This window comes from Bos taurus, chromosome 2 (genome assembly GCF_002263795.3).
Source record: "Bos taurus isolate L1 Dominette 01449 registration number 42190680 breed Hereford chromosome 2, ARS-UCD2.0, whole genome shotgun sequence".
NCBI lineage: Eukaryota > Metazoa > Chordata > Mammalia > Artiodactyla > Bovidae > Bos > Bos taurus.
This window is the reverse complement of record NC_037329.1, coordinates 118,979,272-118,994,344: the sequence shown is the minus strand read 5'-3', so window position 1 is coordinate 118,994,344 and position 15,073 is coordinate 118,979,272. Positions and strand designations below refer to the sequence as shown.

Sequence of the window (15,073 nt, the reverse complement as noted above, 5' to 3'; positions counted from 1 at the left end):
TGCATTGAAGGTGGATTCTTTACCGCAGAGCCACAGGGGAAGCCCATAAAACCCATTATTTACTTATAAAAATTAGTTTCATTCATGGAGAAAAATATTCAAATTTTATAAACAGGAGAGAAGTGGGAAACTCCTTCTCTGTTAGCAAAAACAGTCTGCTATCCAGAGACATCAATGTGCAGAGAACTTAACAGTTATAAACAGGACCTGACCATTGCTTTAAGATATCTGGGTTACAGCTCAAAATATCAACTCTATTTCTGAGTATTAAACAGAACTCTCTTTTCCCTGTCAAAAGTTTTATGAGAGAAGGACAACTAAGCCAAGATGCCTTGCCTTCCAAGATGTTAACTTTTAGTGGAGATGTCTTGGCCCATGTTATTTTAATGAAACTGCCATAGTTATGCCAGCAATACTTATTGAGATGCTTTATATTTCAAAGTCACTGACATAATTTGTGCAAAAGTCCAAAGAACTGCATTCTTTGTCCATTCTTTGGACAAAGAACTGCAAGCTTTAAACAAAACATATATACAACTAAAAGAATGCCAGTTAATGTCACAGACAGTTTTTTTAATTCCAGCATGAAATGAAACAATAACAAAAGTGATGGAGATCTTCAGTACAGTACAGCAGTCAAGTTTTCTTGACTTGTATAATGTATAAAAGTTAACATTTATACTTCATTTAGATGCATTGCTTTTTTATAAGAGTAGATGAGATTTCACTTTGGAGACCCCCTAGGCTGCTCAAGACAATACCTTTCAAAATACAGAAATTTTTTCTAACCTAATATAAAAATAAATGCTGAATATTCATTGTAAGGACTGATGCTGAGGCTGAAGCTCCAATAGTTTGGCCACCTGATGGGAAGAGCCAACTCACTGGAAAAGACCCTGATGCTGGGAAAGATTGAGGGCACATGGTGAAGACGGCGGCAGAAGATGAAATGGTTAGATAGCATCACTGACTCAATGAACATGAATCTGAGCAAACTCTGGGAGATAGTGCAGGACAGAGGAGCCTGGTGTTCTGCAGTCCACGGGGTCATAAAGAATCCGATACAACTCAGCGACTGAACAACAATATAAAAAACTAAATCAATCACCCTATTTTTACAATATATACACTTTTTTCTTTGTATTTAGATATAAATCAGTTCTTTGTTCTTTTGCTAATCCACAAAAGCTGGATGAAGAAAGTTAAGACTAGAAAGAACTAGGAATCAGTTCAGTTCAGTTCAGTCACTCAGTCGTGTCCAACTCTCTGTGACCGCATGAACCGCAGCACACCAGGCCTCCCTGTCGACACATCACCAACTCCCAGAGTCCACCCAAACCCATGTCCATCAAGTCTGTGATGCCATCCAACCATCTCATCCTCTGTCATCCCCTTCTCCTGCCCTTAATCTTTCCCAGCATCAAGGTCTTTTCCAACGAGTCAGTTCTTTGCATGAAGTGGCCAAAGTATTTGAGTTTCAGCTTCAACATCAGTCCTTCCAATGAACACCCAGGACTGATTTCCTTTAGGATGGACTGGTTGGATCTCCTTCAGTCCAAGGGACACTCAAGAGTCTTCTCCAACACCACACTTCAAAAGCATTAGTTATTTGGTGCTCAGTCTTCTTCACAGTCCAACTCTCACATCCATACATGACCACTGGAAAAACCACTAGTCTGTCTGACTAGACAGACCTTTGCTGGCAAAGTAATGTCTCTGCTTTTTAATATGCTGTCTAGGTTGGTCATAACTTTCCTTCCAAGGAGTAAGCGTCTTTTAATTTCATGGCTACAATCACCATCTGCAGTGATTTTGGAGCCCAGAAAAATAAAGTCTGACACTGTGTCCACTGTTTCCCCATCTGTTTGCCATGAAGTGATGGGACCAGATGCCATGATCTTCGTTTTCTGAATGTTGAGCTTTAAGACAACTTTTTCACTCTTCACTTTCACTTTCATCAAGAGGCTCTTTAGTTCTTCTTCACTTTCTGCCATAAGGGTGGTGTCATTTGCATATCTGAGGTTATTGGTATTTCTCCTGGCAATCTTGATTCCAGCTTGTGCTTCCTCCAGCCCAGCGTTTCCCATGATGTACTCTGCATAGAAGTTAAATAAGCAGGGTGACAATATACAGCCTTGATGTACTCCTTTTCTTATCTGGAACCAGTGTGTTGTTCCATGTCCAGTTCTAACTGTTGCTTCCTGACCTGCATACAGGTTTCTCAAGAAGCAGGTCAGGTGGTCTGGTATTCCCATCTCTTTCAGAATTTTCCACAGTTGACTGTGATTGACACAGTCAAAGGCTTTGGCATAGTCAATAAAACAGAAATAGGTGTTTTTCTGGAACTCTCTTGCTTTTTCGATGATCCAGTGGATGTTGGCACTTTGATCTCTGGTTCCTCTGTCTTTTCTAAAACCAGCTTGAACATCTGGAAGTTCACGGTTCATGTATTGCTGAAGCCTGGCTTGGAACTAGGAATATCAGTCATTTTCAGAAACACTATTTATAGCTCTGAACTCCAGAAAAATGATCAGTTGCCCATTTTCTGAAGAGGCCAAATGGATAATACCAGGAATGCTGAAAGATGCTATTTCTATATCCTTTTTTAGATGGCTAGGTAAAAATAATAATCCAACATGCTATGCTGCCAACCTAAGTTTTTATTCTTAACACCATTTTTAATATAATTCCTCTTGAGGGACTTTTCCATACTCCAAACACTTTGCCTACCCTTCTTCCAAAGTTTAGGGAAATAATAACGAATTAAAAAGAGAGAACAAAAAGAAGAAAAGAAAAAGTTAACGGAAATCTCACTGTGCCCATGAAACCTTCCTATCCAGACACATAATGATATTATCCAGTCACTCAAAGTGGTGACAACTAGCTGTGGTGATGCTGGGCCTGGGCCTGAGCCCCTGGCACAGGTGCCCTACTGGGTGCTATTCCCTCATCTCCATGGCGACACTGCATTTGGGGGCTATTCTGCCACAGACACATGCTGTGCCTGCCAGACTCAATTTCACAGACATCCTGCTTAGCTAGCCTCGGAGAACTCAAATCGAACTTGAAGAAGGCTCAGAACCCTGGTCTCCTTGCTGAAATACCAAATGAAAGGTCTGTAGAAAAAACACAGGCTCTTCTACGTGCACTCCCCCCACCCATGTTTATTTCTGTCTGCAAAACTGGGCCGCTTACTGGAGACATAACTGGTTCCTGGCAAGAAGCTATCCCCCTAAACCGCAGGGCATGCCAGGTGACAGGGGCTGGCAGAAACTCGGCAATCCGGGAGAAGTTTCTCACCACCTTCCTGCCTTCAGTGCCTAGGAGTCCAAAGGCTGAATGTGAACAGGGACTGAACAGACTCGGTCAAGCATTGAGGCAGTCCTCGGGGACCCAAAGACACAGGTGGGGCGGTGGCTTTAAAACATGACTGCAAAGTCTCTGACACTCCTTCCCGTCAAGAGGTGGAACATAATTCTCCTTCCTTCGAATGTGGGCTTCAGGAATTTGCTTGTAATGAAGAGAACACATGAGAAACAATACCAAGTTACTCGGCGCCTGGGTGACGAGGTGAAATGGCTTCCATCCGCACCCCTCTGGGGACATTCACCCTGGGTGGGAACCTGGCCGCCAGGCCCTGAGGAAGCCCGGGCCACAAGGAGAGTCCACTTGGGGGTCCCGGCCCAGGGCCTGTGCTGAGAGCTCAGCTGACAGCCAGCATCAGCCACCACACCCGTGCTCGTGGAAGCCTTGGAGGTGGCTCGACCCGACCCAGTTCTGTCTACACCCGGGAGAAACCCTAAGGGAGAACTGACTGAGCCCGTAACTCCCAGACCACGCAAGAGGATAATAGTAACAAATGGACATTGCTGTTTTATGCCACCAAGTCTGAGGTGGTTTGCTAGGATGGCTAGAGAAACAGAAGTAGTGAAGCACAAGAGCATTCCCAGGAGGTGCACGGCGAGGCCTGAGTGCCGGCCCAGCTGAAGAGTTCCAGCTGTGCCAAATGGGAGAAAACCGGGCAGGATCCGCCCTGGTCAAGGCCCAGACTTGCGCTGACCCAGTACAGAGCCGTCCTGGGGGCTGCACTCGTCCTCGGGGTCACTATGCCAGAGGTAAAGCTACCCCGACAGTTCAAGGCTGTGGTCTGCGACCCTTGGAGAGGTCCCTGTTGACCCCATGAGAACACATCTGCAGCCCGCTCCTCCATGTTTGGGCAGATGGACAGGAGGGGTCCTGAGACCTGCCACTCCTCCACGTGGGGCCCTCGGAGCTCCAGGAGGGGCAGCCTGGCTGCGGAACTGGCTGTACAGTTGGAACCTCCGGGCTGGAGGCCACAGGGCTCCCGAGGTGGAGAACAGACACCCCAGGGCTTCCCACCTGAAGTTACTGAAGCCCCCGTCGGGATCTCAGCACTGCTCATCCTCCTAGTGCTGGAGAAGCAAGAGCCAAGTGACAACCTCCTAGCGCTTTTGTTCTTTGGAAAACTTTAACTCTCTAAAAGGAAACAAACAATGGCAGGAAGTTTTGGAATCCTCTCTGGCAGGACTGCTGTGAAAAGGACAAACGTGCTATTTCACGTAGTGAGACTCCACCTGCTGGGAATCGAGGATGATGCCATCGGTACTTAGCAAAGGCAAGAAGCACCTCACACACCCTTTCCAACAGGGTAACTTCAGCCATTTTCATAATCATGTCGTATCAGAGACAAAGCTCCTACAAAGAACCCCACTTGCGGCCACCACGTTAACTAAAATTTTTCTCATCTTTCTGAAAAATGAAGGGGTCTGGTAAAAATGACTCATCATGGAAAAACCATCAGTTTATGCTAAAAATTTAAGACTGGAATTCCTACTTTGAATGTGAAAAATGGAAACACTTTATAAGAATGGACACTCCACAAGCTGCTGAGATAAGACCCAGTTAGACTAGACTAGTTCAAGGTAAAGGTGAAAGACACGGAAATAACTCTCTCCCCACTTGTGCTGCACTGGGCCGTCTACCTGCTGCTGCCCTGACATTTTCTGGCACCTGAGTGGATTCTCCCCGTCTTAGTCATCTGACATACCAGACAAAGCTAACAGTACCAGCCACCCTGAGAAGCGGGCCTCAAGGAATGCAGACAAAAAGGACTGCGAAGCACTTCATAAGTATTTAGACTTTCCAAGCCCTCTTTCGCCAAGTCTGTGGAATTCTCTCCATTTCATTACTTAAAACTTGAGTTGGCGAAGTTGTTATTTAAAAACGGTTAATCTAGATGATTTACCTTTGTTGCTTTGTCCATTCTCCTTCTGGGATGAGAAGAAGTTCAGGAAAACAGGCATTCAGGGAAACAGGCATTCAGGAGACAGTACTCAGGGTATCCCTCTCATTGTGCTGGGCAATCTGGGAAACAGCCCCGGTGCGGTGAAAAAAGAGAAATCTCAGGACAGGGAACCGGAACCCGATGAACAGAGAAGACAGTTAACCGACTATCTTAGGACAGGTAACCCGAACCCCATGAACAGCTGAGACGGTTAACTGCTCAGGACAGGTAACTGGAAGCTGATGAAGAGCAAACACAGTTAACTGACTTCTCAATCCTGGGGTGACTACCCTTAAGGAATCCTCCTCTCTCCATCTCAGGAACCAGTCTGTGCGTCCAAAAGCCCCCTAACTGGCCTCCTTACCAAAACATTGGACTGAAAATGCAAATCTGTGTTCATACCCTTTACCTCTGGACCTTCAGTGCTAAAGCAACTAGCCTAAGGAAACTGAGATTTTGATGAAAAGAACATGGCACAGAACAGAGACTGTGACCACAGACGCTAGTGCGGTGTGGCCTGGGTTTGAACCTCAGCTTCTACACATCTGGCCACATGACTGAAGGCCGAGGTGTTCACCTATTTGGGTTTCCTTACTTTTTCTGGTAACAGCTTTATTGAGATGTAACTCACATATTATAGAATTCACCCATTTAAAGTGTACATTTCCGTGGTTTTCAATATATTCACGGAGTTGTCCAACCATCACCACAATCAGGAGTGGAATATTTTCATCACCCAAGAAAGAGACCCTGTGCCATCAGCGGTCCCCACTCCCTCTCACCACCCGTCCCCCATCCCGCCCTAGGCAGCCACTTACCCACTCTCTACAGATCTGCCTTTTCTGGCCCCTTCACACAAGTGGAATCATACAGTACGCAGCCTTCTGTGTCTGGCTTCTTTCATCTCACCATCATGTTTTCAAGATTTCTCCGTGTAGTAGTACAGATCAGTAACTCGCTCACTTGTATGGCCACGTAACATTCCACTGTGAGCACCTGGTCAGCCCTGCATCAGAGGATGGACATCTGGACTGTCTGCACTTTTTGCCTCTTTTGGATAATGCTGCTGTGAACATTCATGTACAAGCTGCTATGGAGACGGACTCTTTTGTTTCTCTTGAGGATACAGCTAGGAGTGAAATTGCTGGGACATAGGTAATTTCTGTTTAAACTTTCAGACCACCTGTTTTTGAGGAATATTTTAATGCTATGAGGGAACATTCTCTTCATTTAAGAAAAATATGCATGCATAGAGATGTCTCTCCTTGCTTATTATAAACATTACATACTTTGAAGTGTATGTGTGCAAACAAATGCACTTCTGTGCTTTCTAAACTTTCTATAAGGAATAGGATCAATTTTATAATCAGGAATAAAAAGAGAGTGATTTAAAAAAAATGTAAACATGACCATGTTTTTCTCCTCATTACTTAGGGGACCTCACACGAACCTCCATGACCCAGCCCTGCCAGGTCTCTGACTCTCTCCATCTCAATCCTTCTGCCCCAACAACACTGAATCCTTCAGTGTCCCAGAAACACTGGCTCAGCACTTGGGCACAAGCTGTTCCCTCTACCTGGAACTCCTACCCCTCATTCTGTCTGCCTCACAGACACCCATTTTCATGTTCAAAACTCCAGCTAAGACAATGATCTTGGCTTTTTCTTTTATCCCTAATTCCTAGCACACTATTCAACCTAATATAAGTGTTGAACTGAACTCCAAATATGTAAGAAGGAAAAGAGAGGAATAATGTTTAAAGTTACCTGCTGGACTTCAGTGTATTTGCCTCAAAGCAAATGTTGAATGGGATAAAAGGTGACAAGTGTTTGCAAACTATAACACGACAGCTAACAGCTAACAGTAACACAAGTGCTTACTATGTGTTGGACAGTTCTAGCAGGTTTTTCATGTATTAACTCAATCCTCATACTATTTCTATGAAGTGGGTGCTATCATTAATATACCAGTATCATCTATTATGTAAAAATTTTCTTTTAGGATCTTTACATAATGGTTGGTACCTGTTACCTTTAAGGAGAAAGGCTTTTTATTTTTAATTTTTTAAATTATTTATTTGGCTGCACAGGATCTTTAGTTGTGGCAGGTGAACTCTTAGTCGTGGGATGTGGGATTTAGCTCCCTGACCAGGGATTGCACCCAGGCTCCGTGCATTGGGAGCACAGAATCCCAGCTACGGGACTACCAGGGAAGTCCTGAGAAATACTTCTTAAAAGTGTATTAAAAAAGCCATAAGCCAAGTTGGAGAAGTTCTAATTTCACTGAAAACTGTCCTTTTATACAAAACTCTAAGAGGGAAAGGAACTGGGTATGCAAACATGTGGGCAGAGGGAAGAACTTGAAGAAAACCTTAAAGGATATAAAAGTGGAAAGGGGAGGTGTACTAAGCCCGTCTGGGGGCAGTCTCAGGGCGAGGTGAGGAGCTGAGTACAGGCAAGAGGGAGCCACTGAACGTTCAGGAAGCAGAAGCAGGAGAAACGTGTCATGAAATCCTAGGGATTTCTATTCAGAGTCCAACTAGGAAAAGAGAGTCCAGTGTTTTGGAGTCAGAATAGAAGCAGAAGTCATTACCCAGCAGAGTGGCCTAAATTTTTTATTATGGTAAACAAAACAAGCACCAACTTTACAATTCAAAATGCTAACTCTTATCATGAAATAACTTTTGCTACATGCTTGTTCAGAATAAAATGCTGAAAATAAAATGCTTGTTCAGAATAAGATGCTCAGACGAGCATCCTTAGGGACCAACCAGCTCTAGGAAGGGAGCCTCCATGGGCAGGCAACGACCTTGCTCCTCCCTGGACAGCCTCCACTTACACTTGGTCCTGGGCCTCTGTCTGGTCAGTGTCCCCTTCTACTCTCAAAAGTGATTCTGTTTAAACTGGATTGTGGTGATGGCTGCACAGCTCTGGGCATTTGCTAAAAATCATTCAATAACATACTTACCGTGGGCAAATTTTATGGTATGTAAATTACACTTCAACAAAGTCGTTTCTTAAAAGTCCTGATTGGAAGGACAAGTTATATATGAGTTGATCCATACATCATGACCTCAAGGCCTTAAGTGACTTCCAAAGAGTTCTTTTCCAAGAAGACAGGCATTATTTTTTTCCTACTCAAGACACCTTCTTGGCACATGACAGAAAATAAGACCCTCGCCAAGTCTCAGAGACCCAATGCCATAGAAGTCAACTCTTTACAGGCCTTGGCACGTGCTCTTGTTAGTGCTTCATTCACTCTTGAGTATAGAAGCAGCACAACCACAACCATCCCTGTTTGAGGCCATCTAAGCCATTCTTGGGATTCCCAGGTGGCGCTAATGATAAAGAACCCACCTGCCAATGCAGAAGATGTAAGAGGGTTTGATCCCTGGCTTGGGAAGATCCCCTGGAGGAAGAAATGGCAATCCACTCCAGGATTCTTGCCTGGAGAATCCCCATGGACAGAGGAGCCTGGCAGGCTACAGTCCATGGGGTCACAAAGAGTTGGACACAACAAAAATGAGTTAGCGCGCACACACACACACACACACACACACACACACACACAGGCGACTATTAATTCCATAGGTGGTCTCCATTTGCTTTAAAAGGATACATACAATGTTAAAAGCTTTGGCGTATTACTGGCTTTGAACATTAAAGCCAGAAACTTTTCCAGTTTCAACTTTAATTCTGAAGTCCAAGAATCCTAAAGGTAAGGAAAAAAGAAGGAAAAATAAGAAAAGCACCAGATCATTAAATGCCAACAAACATTGTCAAGCTGTGGCCTTCAGGATAAAGTAGCTCTGCCACAGTTACTGAAACCAGAAGCAAGATGTCTTGTCAGTGGTGTGATGCTGTAAAAAAACAGGTTTTAGGACATTTGACCAATTCACTTATAGAAGATTCAAGAGCCCACGTCAGGAAGAAAGGACAGAGTCCTTTCATAATCAGGGAAAAAATAACTCTGTACATGATTTGAATATTTCAAGGATGCCAAGTAACCTTATTAGGCTGAAAACCAAAAATATTTCAGTATGGTTTAGGCATATGTGGCACTGGCAGGCATATACAATTATCGCTAAGTTACGGAAAGTCTCCGGAAGAAAGGGACTCATTTCCATAAACCTCACTCAGACAAGAAAAACAGAAAGAAGCAGTTGCCTGCCTCAGATACTCCATTGTGTCCAGCATTCTGATATGTGTCTAGTTTGATTTCTTCCTTAAAAATAAATTATTTACCTCAAACAACGTTCACTGAGAAGGGAAAAATAATGACTTACGTAGTGAAAGAATAAGTATCACAAGCAATGACCTTTCTCGGGACAATTTTCCTGAGGGTTCTTAGACAAGAGTATCTACCACTAAACCGGGAGGTCCCACTAAAAGAAGTTCTGCTGCTAAAAACTCACGGCCACTTGGCTCTGAGATCCTGTCCCGTCTCCCTCCGACCTGCCCATTCTCCCCACTTCTCCCTCCAGCTCTCATCACCCACACCCCCCACCCCACTCCACTGGTCTATCCTGTGCATTCTCTGACTCTTCAAAAAAATACTGCCAAATAAGCAGAAAAGTTTGATTCTCTGACACAGCATGATGACTCTATTTCTTTCTTTTTTTTTTTTTTGGTGACTCTATTTCTAATGGGTCTGTTGTGGGTTGAACTGTGTCCCCTAAAAAGACATGTTGAAGCCTTAATCTCCTTGGAATGTGAGGTCAGGGGAGCGGGGACGCTGCAGAAGAAATTAGCTCAGAGGAGGCTGAATGAGAATAAGCTCTTAATCCAATATGACTGGTGTCCTTATAAGAAGAAGGACATTTAGGCACAGACACTGAGAGAAGACAGCCATGCAAAGACAGAGAGGAGATTTAGAATCACGCAGCCACAAGCCAAGGGACACCTGAGGCTACTAGAAGCTGGAAAAGGTAAGGAAGGATCTTCCCCTAGAAGTTTCATAGGGAGCACAGTCCCTTGACACCCTGATTTCACACTTCTGGCCTCGTAAACTGTGAGACAAGCAATTTCTGTTGTTTTAAACCACCCAGTGTGTGGTCCTTTGTTATAACAACTGTAGGAAGCTCATACGGTGTGCTCCAGCTTGAGGCTTTCTGTGCTCAACCGTATAGAAATCAATCTCAGGAAAGGACTGCTAGGTTGGCCAACATAAACCAAGACATCTTAAATAAAAAAAGAAAAATAAAATATTTGGGTATCCCTAAGACACTCCTATGGTTTTTCCAGTAGTCACGTATGGATGTGAGAGTTGGACTGTCAAGAAAGCTGAGCGCTGAAGAATTGATGCTTTTGAACTTTGGTGTTGGAGAAGACTGTTGAGAGTCCCTTGGACTGCAAGGAGATCCAACCAGTCCATTCTGAAGGAGATCAGCCCTGGGTGTTCTTTGGAAGGAATGATGCTAAAGCTGAAACTCTAGTACTTTGGCCACCTCATGCGAAGAGTTGACTCATTGGAAAAGACTCTGATGCTGGGAGGGATTGGGGGCAGGAGGAGAAGGGGATGACAGAGGATGAGATGGCTGGATGGCATCACTGACTCGATGGACATGAGTCTGAGTGAACTCTAGGAGATAGTGATGGACAGGGAGGCCTGGCATGCTGCGATTCATGGGGTCGCAAAGAGCTGGACACGACTGAGCGACTGAACTGAACTGAAGACACACTAGACACACTAGAGTGAAGTGATACAATCAGAGAAAAAAAGACAGGGGACCTGCAAAGGAACAGCAATCAGACTGATGGCCAACTTCAAAACTGCAACAGTGGGAGCCAGGACACAAAAAACCTTCAGTGTCCTGAAAGAAAATAACTGTCAGGACCTCCCTGTGGTCCAGTGGTTAAGACCCCACGCTCCACTACAAGGGACATGGGTTCAGTCACTGGTCAAGGAATTAAGAGCCCGCATGCCACACGGAAAAAAAAAAAAAAGAGCTATAAACCTACTACTTTAACCCTGTTTGAGAAAGCAGTACAGATGCTTTCAGACAACAAGAACTGAAAGAAGGGAACCTCAGTGAAAGGAGATTCTAAAGGAGCATCTTTCAAGTAGGGGTGAAAACGATCCTGGATGGAAGGCCTTCTACACAAGATGGAATAGTAAACAAAAATACTGGTGAATCTAAGGGTAAATCGATACACATACTGACTGCATAAAATTTTTAAAAGTTCAGATTTTGTGGGGCTAAAGTATATACTAAAATATTTGACAACTACAGCCCGTAAGTTAAATGAGGTCCTTGTAATGATCAGGAAGAGAGTAAATACTAACTTTAGATTTTATTATGTACACTGAAGTATCTGTGATGACCACTGAAAGAATATATTTAGAGATCAGTAAAAGGAAAAATTCCAGTTGAGCTATTTCAAATCCTGGAAGATGATGCTGTGAAAGTGCTGCACTCAATATGCCAGCAAATTTGGAAAACTCAGCAGTGGCCACAGGACTGGAAAAGCTCAGTTTTCATTCCAATCCCAAAGAAAGGCAATGCCAAAGAATGCTCAAACTACCGCACAATTGCACTCATCTCACACACTAGTAAAGTAATGCTCAAAATTCTCCAAGCCAGGCTTCAGCAATATGTGAACCGTGAACTTCCAGATATTCAAGCTGGTTTTAGAAAAGACAGAGGAACCAGAGATCAAAGTGCCAACATCCGCTAGATCATTGAAAAAGCAAGAGAGTTCCAGAAAAATATCTATTTCTGCTTTATTGACTATGCCAAAGCCTTTGATTGTGTGGATCACAATAAACTGTGCAAAATTCTGAAAGAGATGGGAATACCAGATCACCTGACCTGTCTCTTAAGAAACCTATATGCAGGTCAGGAAGCAACAGTTAGAACTGGACATGGAACAACAGACTGGTTCCAAATAGGAAAAGGAGTACGTCAAGGCTGTATATTGTCACTCTGCCTATTTAACTTATATGCAGAGTACGTCATGGGAAACGCTGGGCTGGAGGAAACACAAGCTGGAATCAAGACTGCTGGGAGAAATATCAATAACCTCAGATATGCAGATGACACCACCCTTATGGCAGAAAGTGAAGAGGAACTAAAAGCCTCTTGATGAAAGTGAAAATGGAGAGTGAAAAAGTTGTCTTAAAGCTCAACATTCAGAAAACGAAGATCATGGCATGTGGTCCCATCACTTCATGGCAAATAGATGGGGAAACAGTGGACACAGTGTCAGACTTTATTTTTCTGGGCTCCAAAATCACTGCAGATGGTGATTGCAGCCATGAAATTAAAAGACGCTTACTCCTTGGAAGGAAAGTTATGACCAAACTAGACAGCATACTGAAAAGCAGAGACATTACTTTGTCAACAAAGGTCTGTCTAGTCAAGGATATGGTTTTTTCAGTGGTCATGTATGGATGTGAGAGTTGGACTATAAAGAAAGCTGAGCACGGAAGAATTGATGCTTTTGAACTGGGTGTTGGAGAAGACTCTTAAGAGTCCCTTGGACTGCAAGGAGATCCAACCAGTCCATTCTGAAGGAGATCAGTCCTGGGTGTTCATTGGAAGGACTGATGCTGAAGCTGAAACTCCAATACTTTGGCCACCTCATGTGAAGAGTTGACTCACTGGAAAAGACCCTGATGCTGGGAGGGATTGGGGGCTGGAGGAGAAGGGGACAACAGAGGATGAGATGGCTGGATGGCATCACCGACTCGATGGACATGAATTTGAGTGAACTCTGGGAGTTGGTGATGGACAGGGAGGCCTGGCGTGCTGTGATTCATGGGGTCACAAAGAGTTGGACATGACTGAGTGACTGAACTGAACTGAAAAGGAAAAAAAGGGGGGAATAAAATGATTCTGTGAATGCTGATGATCTCTAACCTCCTGAACTCTGAAGAGGAACTTGAACTCAGTCTTGGAACATCAGACCTGCCGAGGACTCAGTGGGAACCTTTCCCTGACTCTCCCAGCTCTGCCTCGCCTTGACCTAAGCTGTAGCCACACCACCATGTCATGACTCTCGTAAACAGAAACTTGACTGTGAGAACATCTAACCTTCCATTGCAAAGTTCATCACCTTTGTAACCGTTTTATATTTTTAACCTTTTAGGAGAAGACAGTAAAACTAAATTGGTACTGACCAGAAAAACAAGCACAGAATTCAACCGTGCTACTGTATAACAATCTAGCTTTGATAAAATGAGTCAACCACCTGAACTTCAATTTAGCAGCTGCTATTCAGGAGTAACGAAATTGGTTTTACTGAATTCAATAAACAGAGAATAGCAGAAACTGAAATGTAATTGTTTGGAAGAATTGCGTCCATTGTTCAGTGGTTGGGGAACACATACAAATTTTTGAAAACAGTGTGAGATCTTTAGAAAAACTATCTAGTCATATCAAAATATTTGTTTCTAAATGCATTTCAATAAACCTCTCAGTGGGATGTATTAATTTTAGTAAGTCAACAAAAATTACCTTAATAGGTAAGTTTTTATTTATAAATACTATGCTAAAATGTCAAGTAAAATGAAATAAAACAATTAAAAGAGCTATAGACAAATAGTCTGATGGAAATAATGTAGTACAAAATCAGATAATCAAATATATACTGAGTAAGTGAGAATTTTAACACAAATCAAAATATACAAGGCCAGTGATTGTGTAAAGTAGCCTAGATTTTTCTCTGGCTACTAGTTTTCATTATAATTGAATAGGTTATTGTTTCAATACTGTAAAAGTTTACAAAGAATGACTGAAGAGGCTAGTGTATTTTACAATATTTTGTCAGTCTGAGTTAACAAGTCTTGGTGCAATAACAACAACAACAAAATCACATTTTATACCAGAAGAAAAGTTTGTTAAAGCAACTTACCTGTACTTTCTTTTAAAATACAACATATGCAAACGTTAGTGTTTTTTTACAGCATGCTTCAGAAATCAGCAGCGTATAAAAGGTGGAACTGCCATGCTGCCCAGGATCCAAGATCTGGAGACAGTCGCTTACCTGGAAGAGTTCTTTAAATGACGGGTGCGCCATGGGGTTGGGAACAAAAGGCAGGGCATAGAAAGGCAGGAACTCCGTGGTCTGGCTCAGGGCCGCCCCTTTGGTCTCCAGGAAGGTTTTGAAATAAGAAATCCTTTCATCCAGGTCCTCTTTGTCCTGCAAGGAAGAGAGGATGTCTGAGATCTCCGGCTTGACGCCGGCTCACCGGTTCACCTGTCCTCCCCTCAAGGCTCTCTCGGTTCCAGCCATGTTGCTGCCATCCTCCTCACCTGGCCCAGCCTGCGAGCTGTCTGCAGTCATCCGAACATCACCCCCTGTTTCACCCCTTCATGAAATTGCCAGAATATCAGAGAACTGCATGTATAATATATATAGTCCAAGTGCTGCCTTTTCACTTTATCATTACCATTTTCTGATATCCTTAAATTCATCAATGTCTTTCTTAATGGCATGACAAAACCTCATCTTGTGAGTCTATCATAATTTATTTAACCAATCCCCCATTATTAGATATGTACATCGCTTTCATAGTACAGATAGAAAGAAATATTTGTCTGCATTCCTGTGATTTCCTTAGGAAAGGTTTTTAAGGGTGAATAGTTTTTTTTTTTTAATATGGAACGCTTTCAAATTTGCATGTCATCCTTGCACAGGGGCCATGCTAATCTTCACTGTGTCGTTCCGCTGTTTTTTTGAAGAGTATATGTGCTGCCAAAGCAAGCACTTAAGGGTGAACAGTTTTTTCAAACAGCAGTTTCCATATCATTATTCCCTTCTTTTA

The 15,073-nt window shown here is 43.2% G+C and overlaps 1 protein-coding gene and 1 non-coding gene across 7 annotated transcripts in view; both read right to left on the bottom strand.

Moving 5' to 3' along the window:
- Positions 1-15,073, bottom strand: part of ARMC9 (armadillo repeat containing 9) — a 178,833-nt gene that overhangs the window by 151,804 nt on the left and 11,956 nt on the right. For all 6 annotated transcript variants that reach the window (XM_005202963.5, XM_005202964.5, XM_005202962.4 and 3 more), the window contains exons 5-7: positions 14,293-14,448; positions 8,924-9,016; positions 5,267-5,291 (exon numbers count right to left, since the gene is read on the bottom strand). In XM_005202963.5, the coding sequence (XP_005203020.1) occupies positions 5,267-5,291; positions 8,924-9,016; positions 14,293-14,448 (274 nt within the window). The remainder of the gene's footprint in view (positions 1-5,266; positions 5,292-8,923; positions 9,017-14,292; positions 14,449-15,073) is intronic.
- LOC112443622 (U6 spliceosomal RNA) lies at positions 14,902-15,005 on the bottom strand. Its single transcript, XR_003032027.1, has one exon. It is a non-coding gene; the product is annotated as a U6 spliceosomal RNA (small nuclear RNA).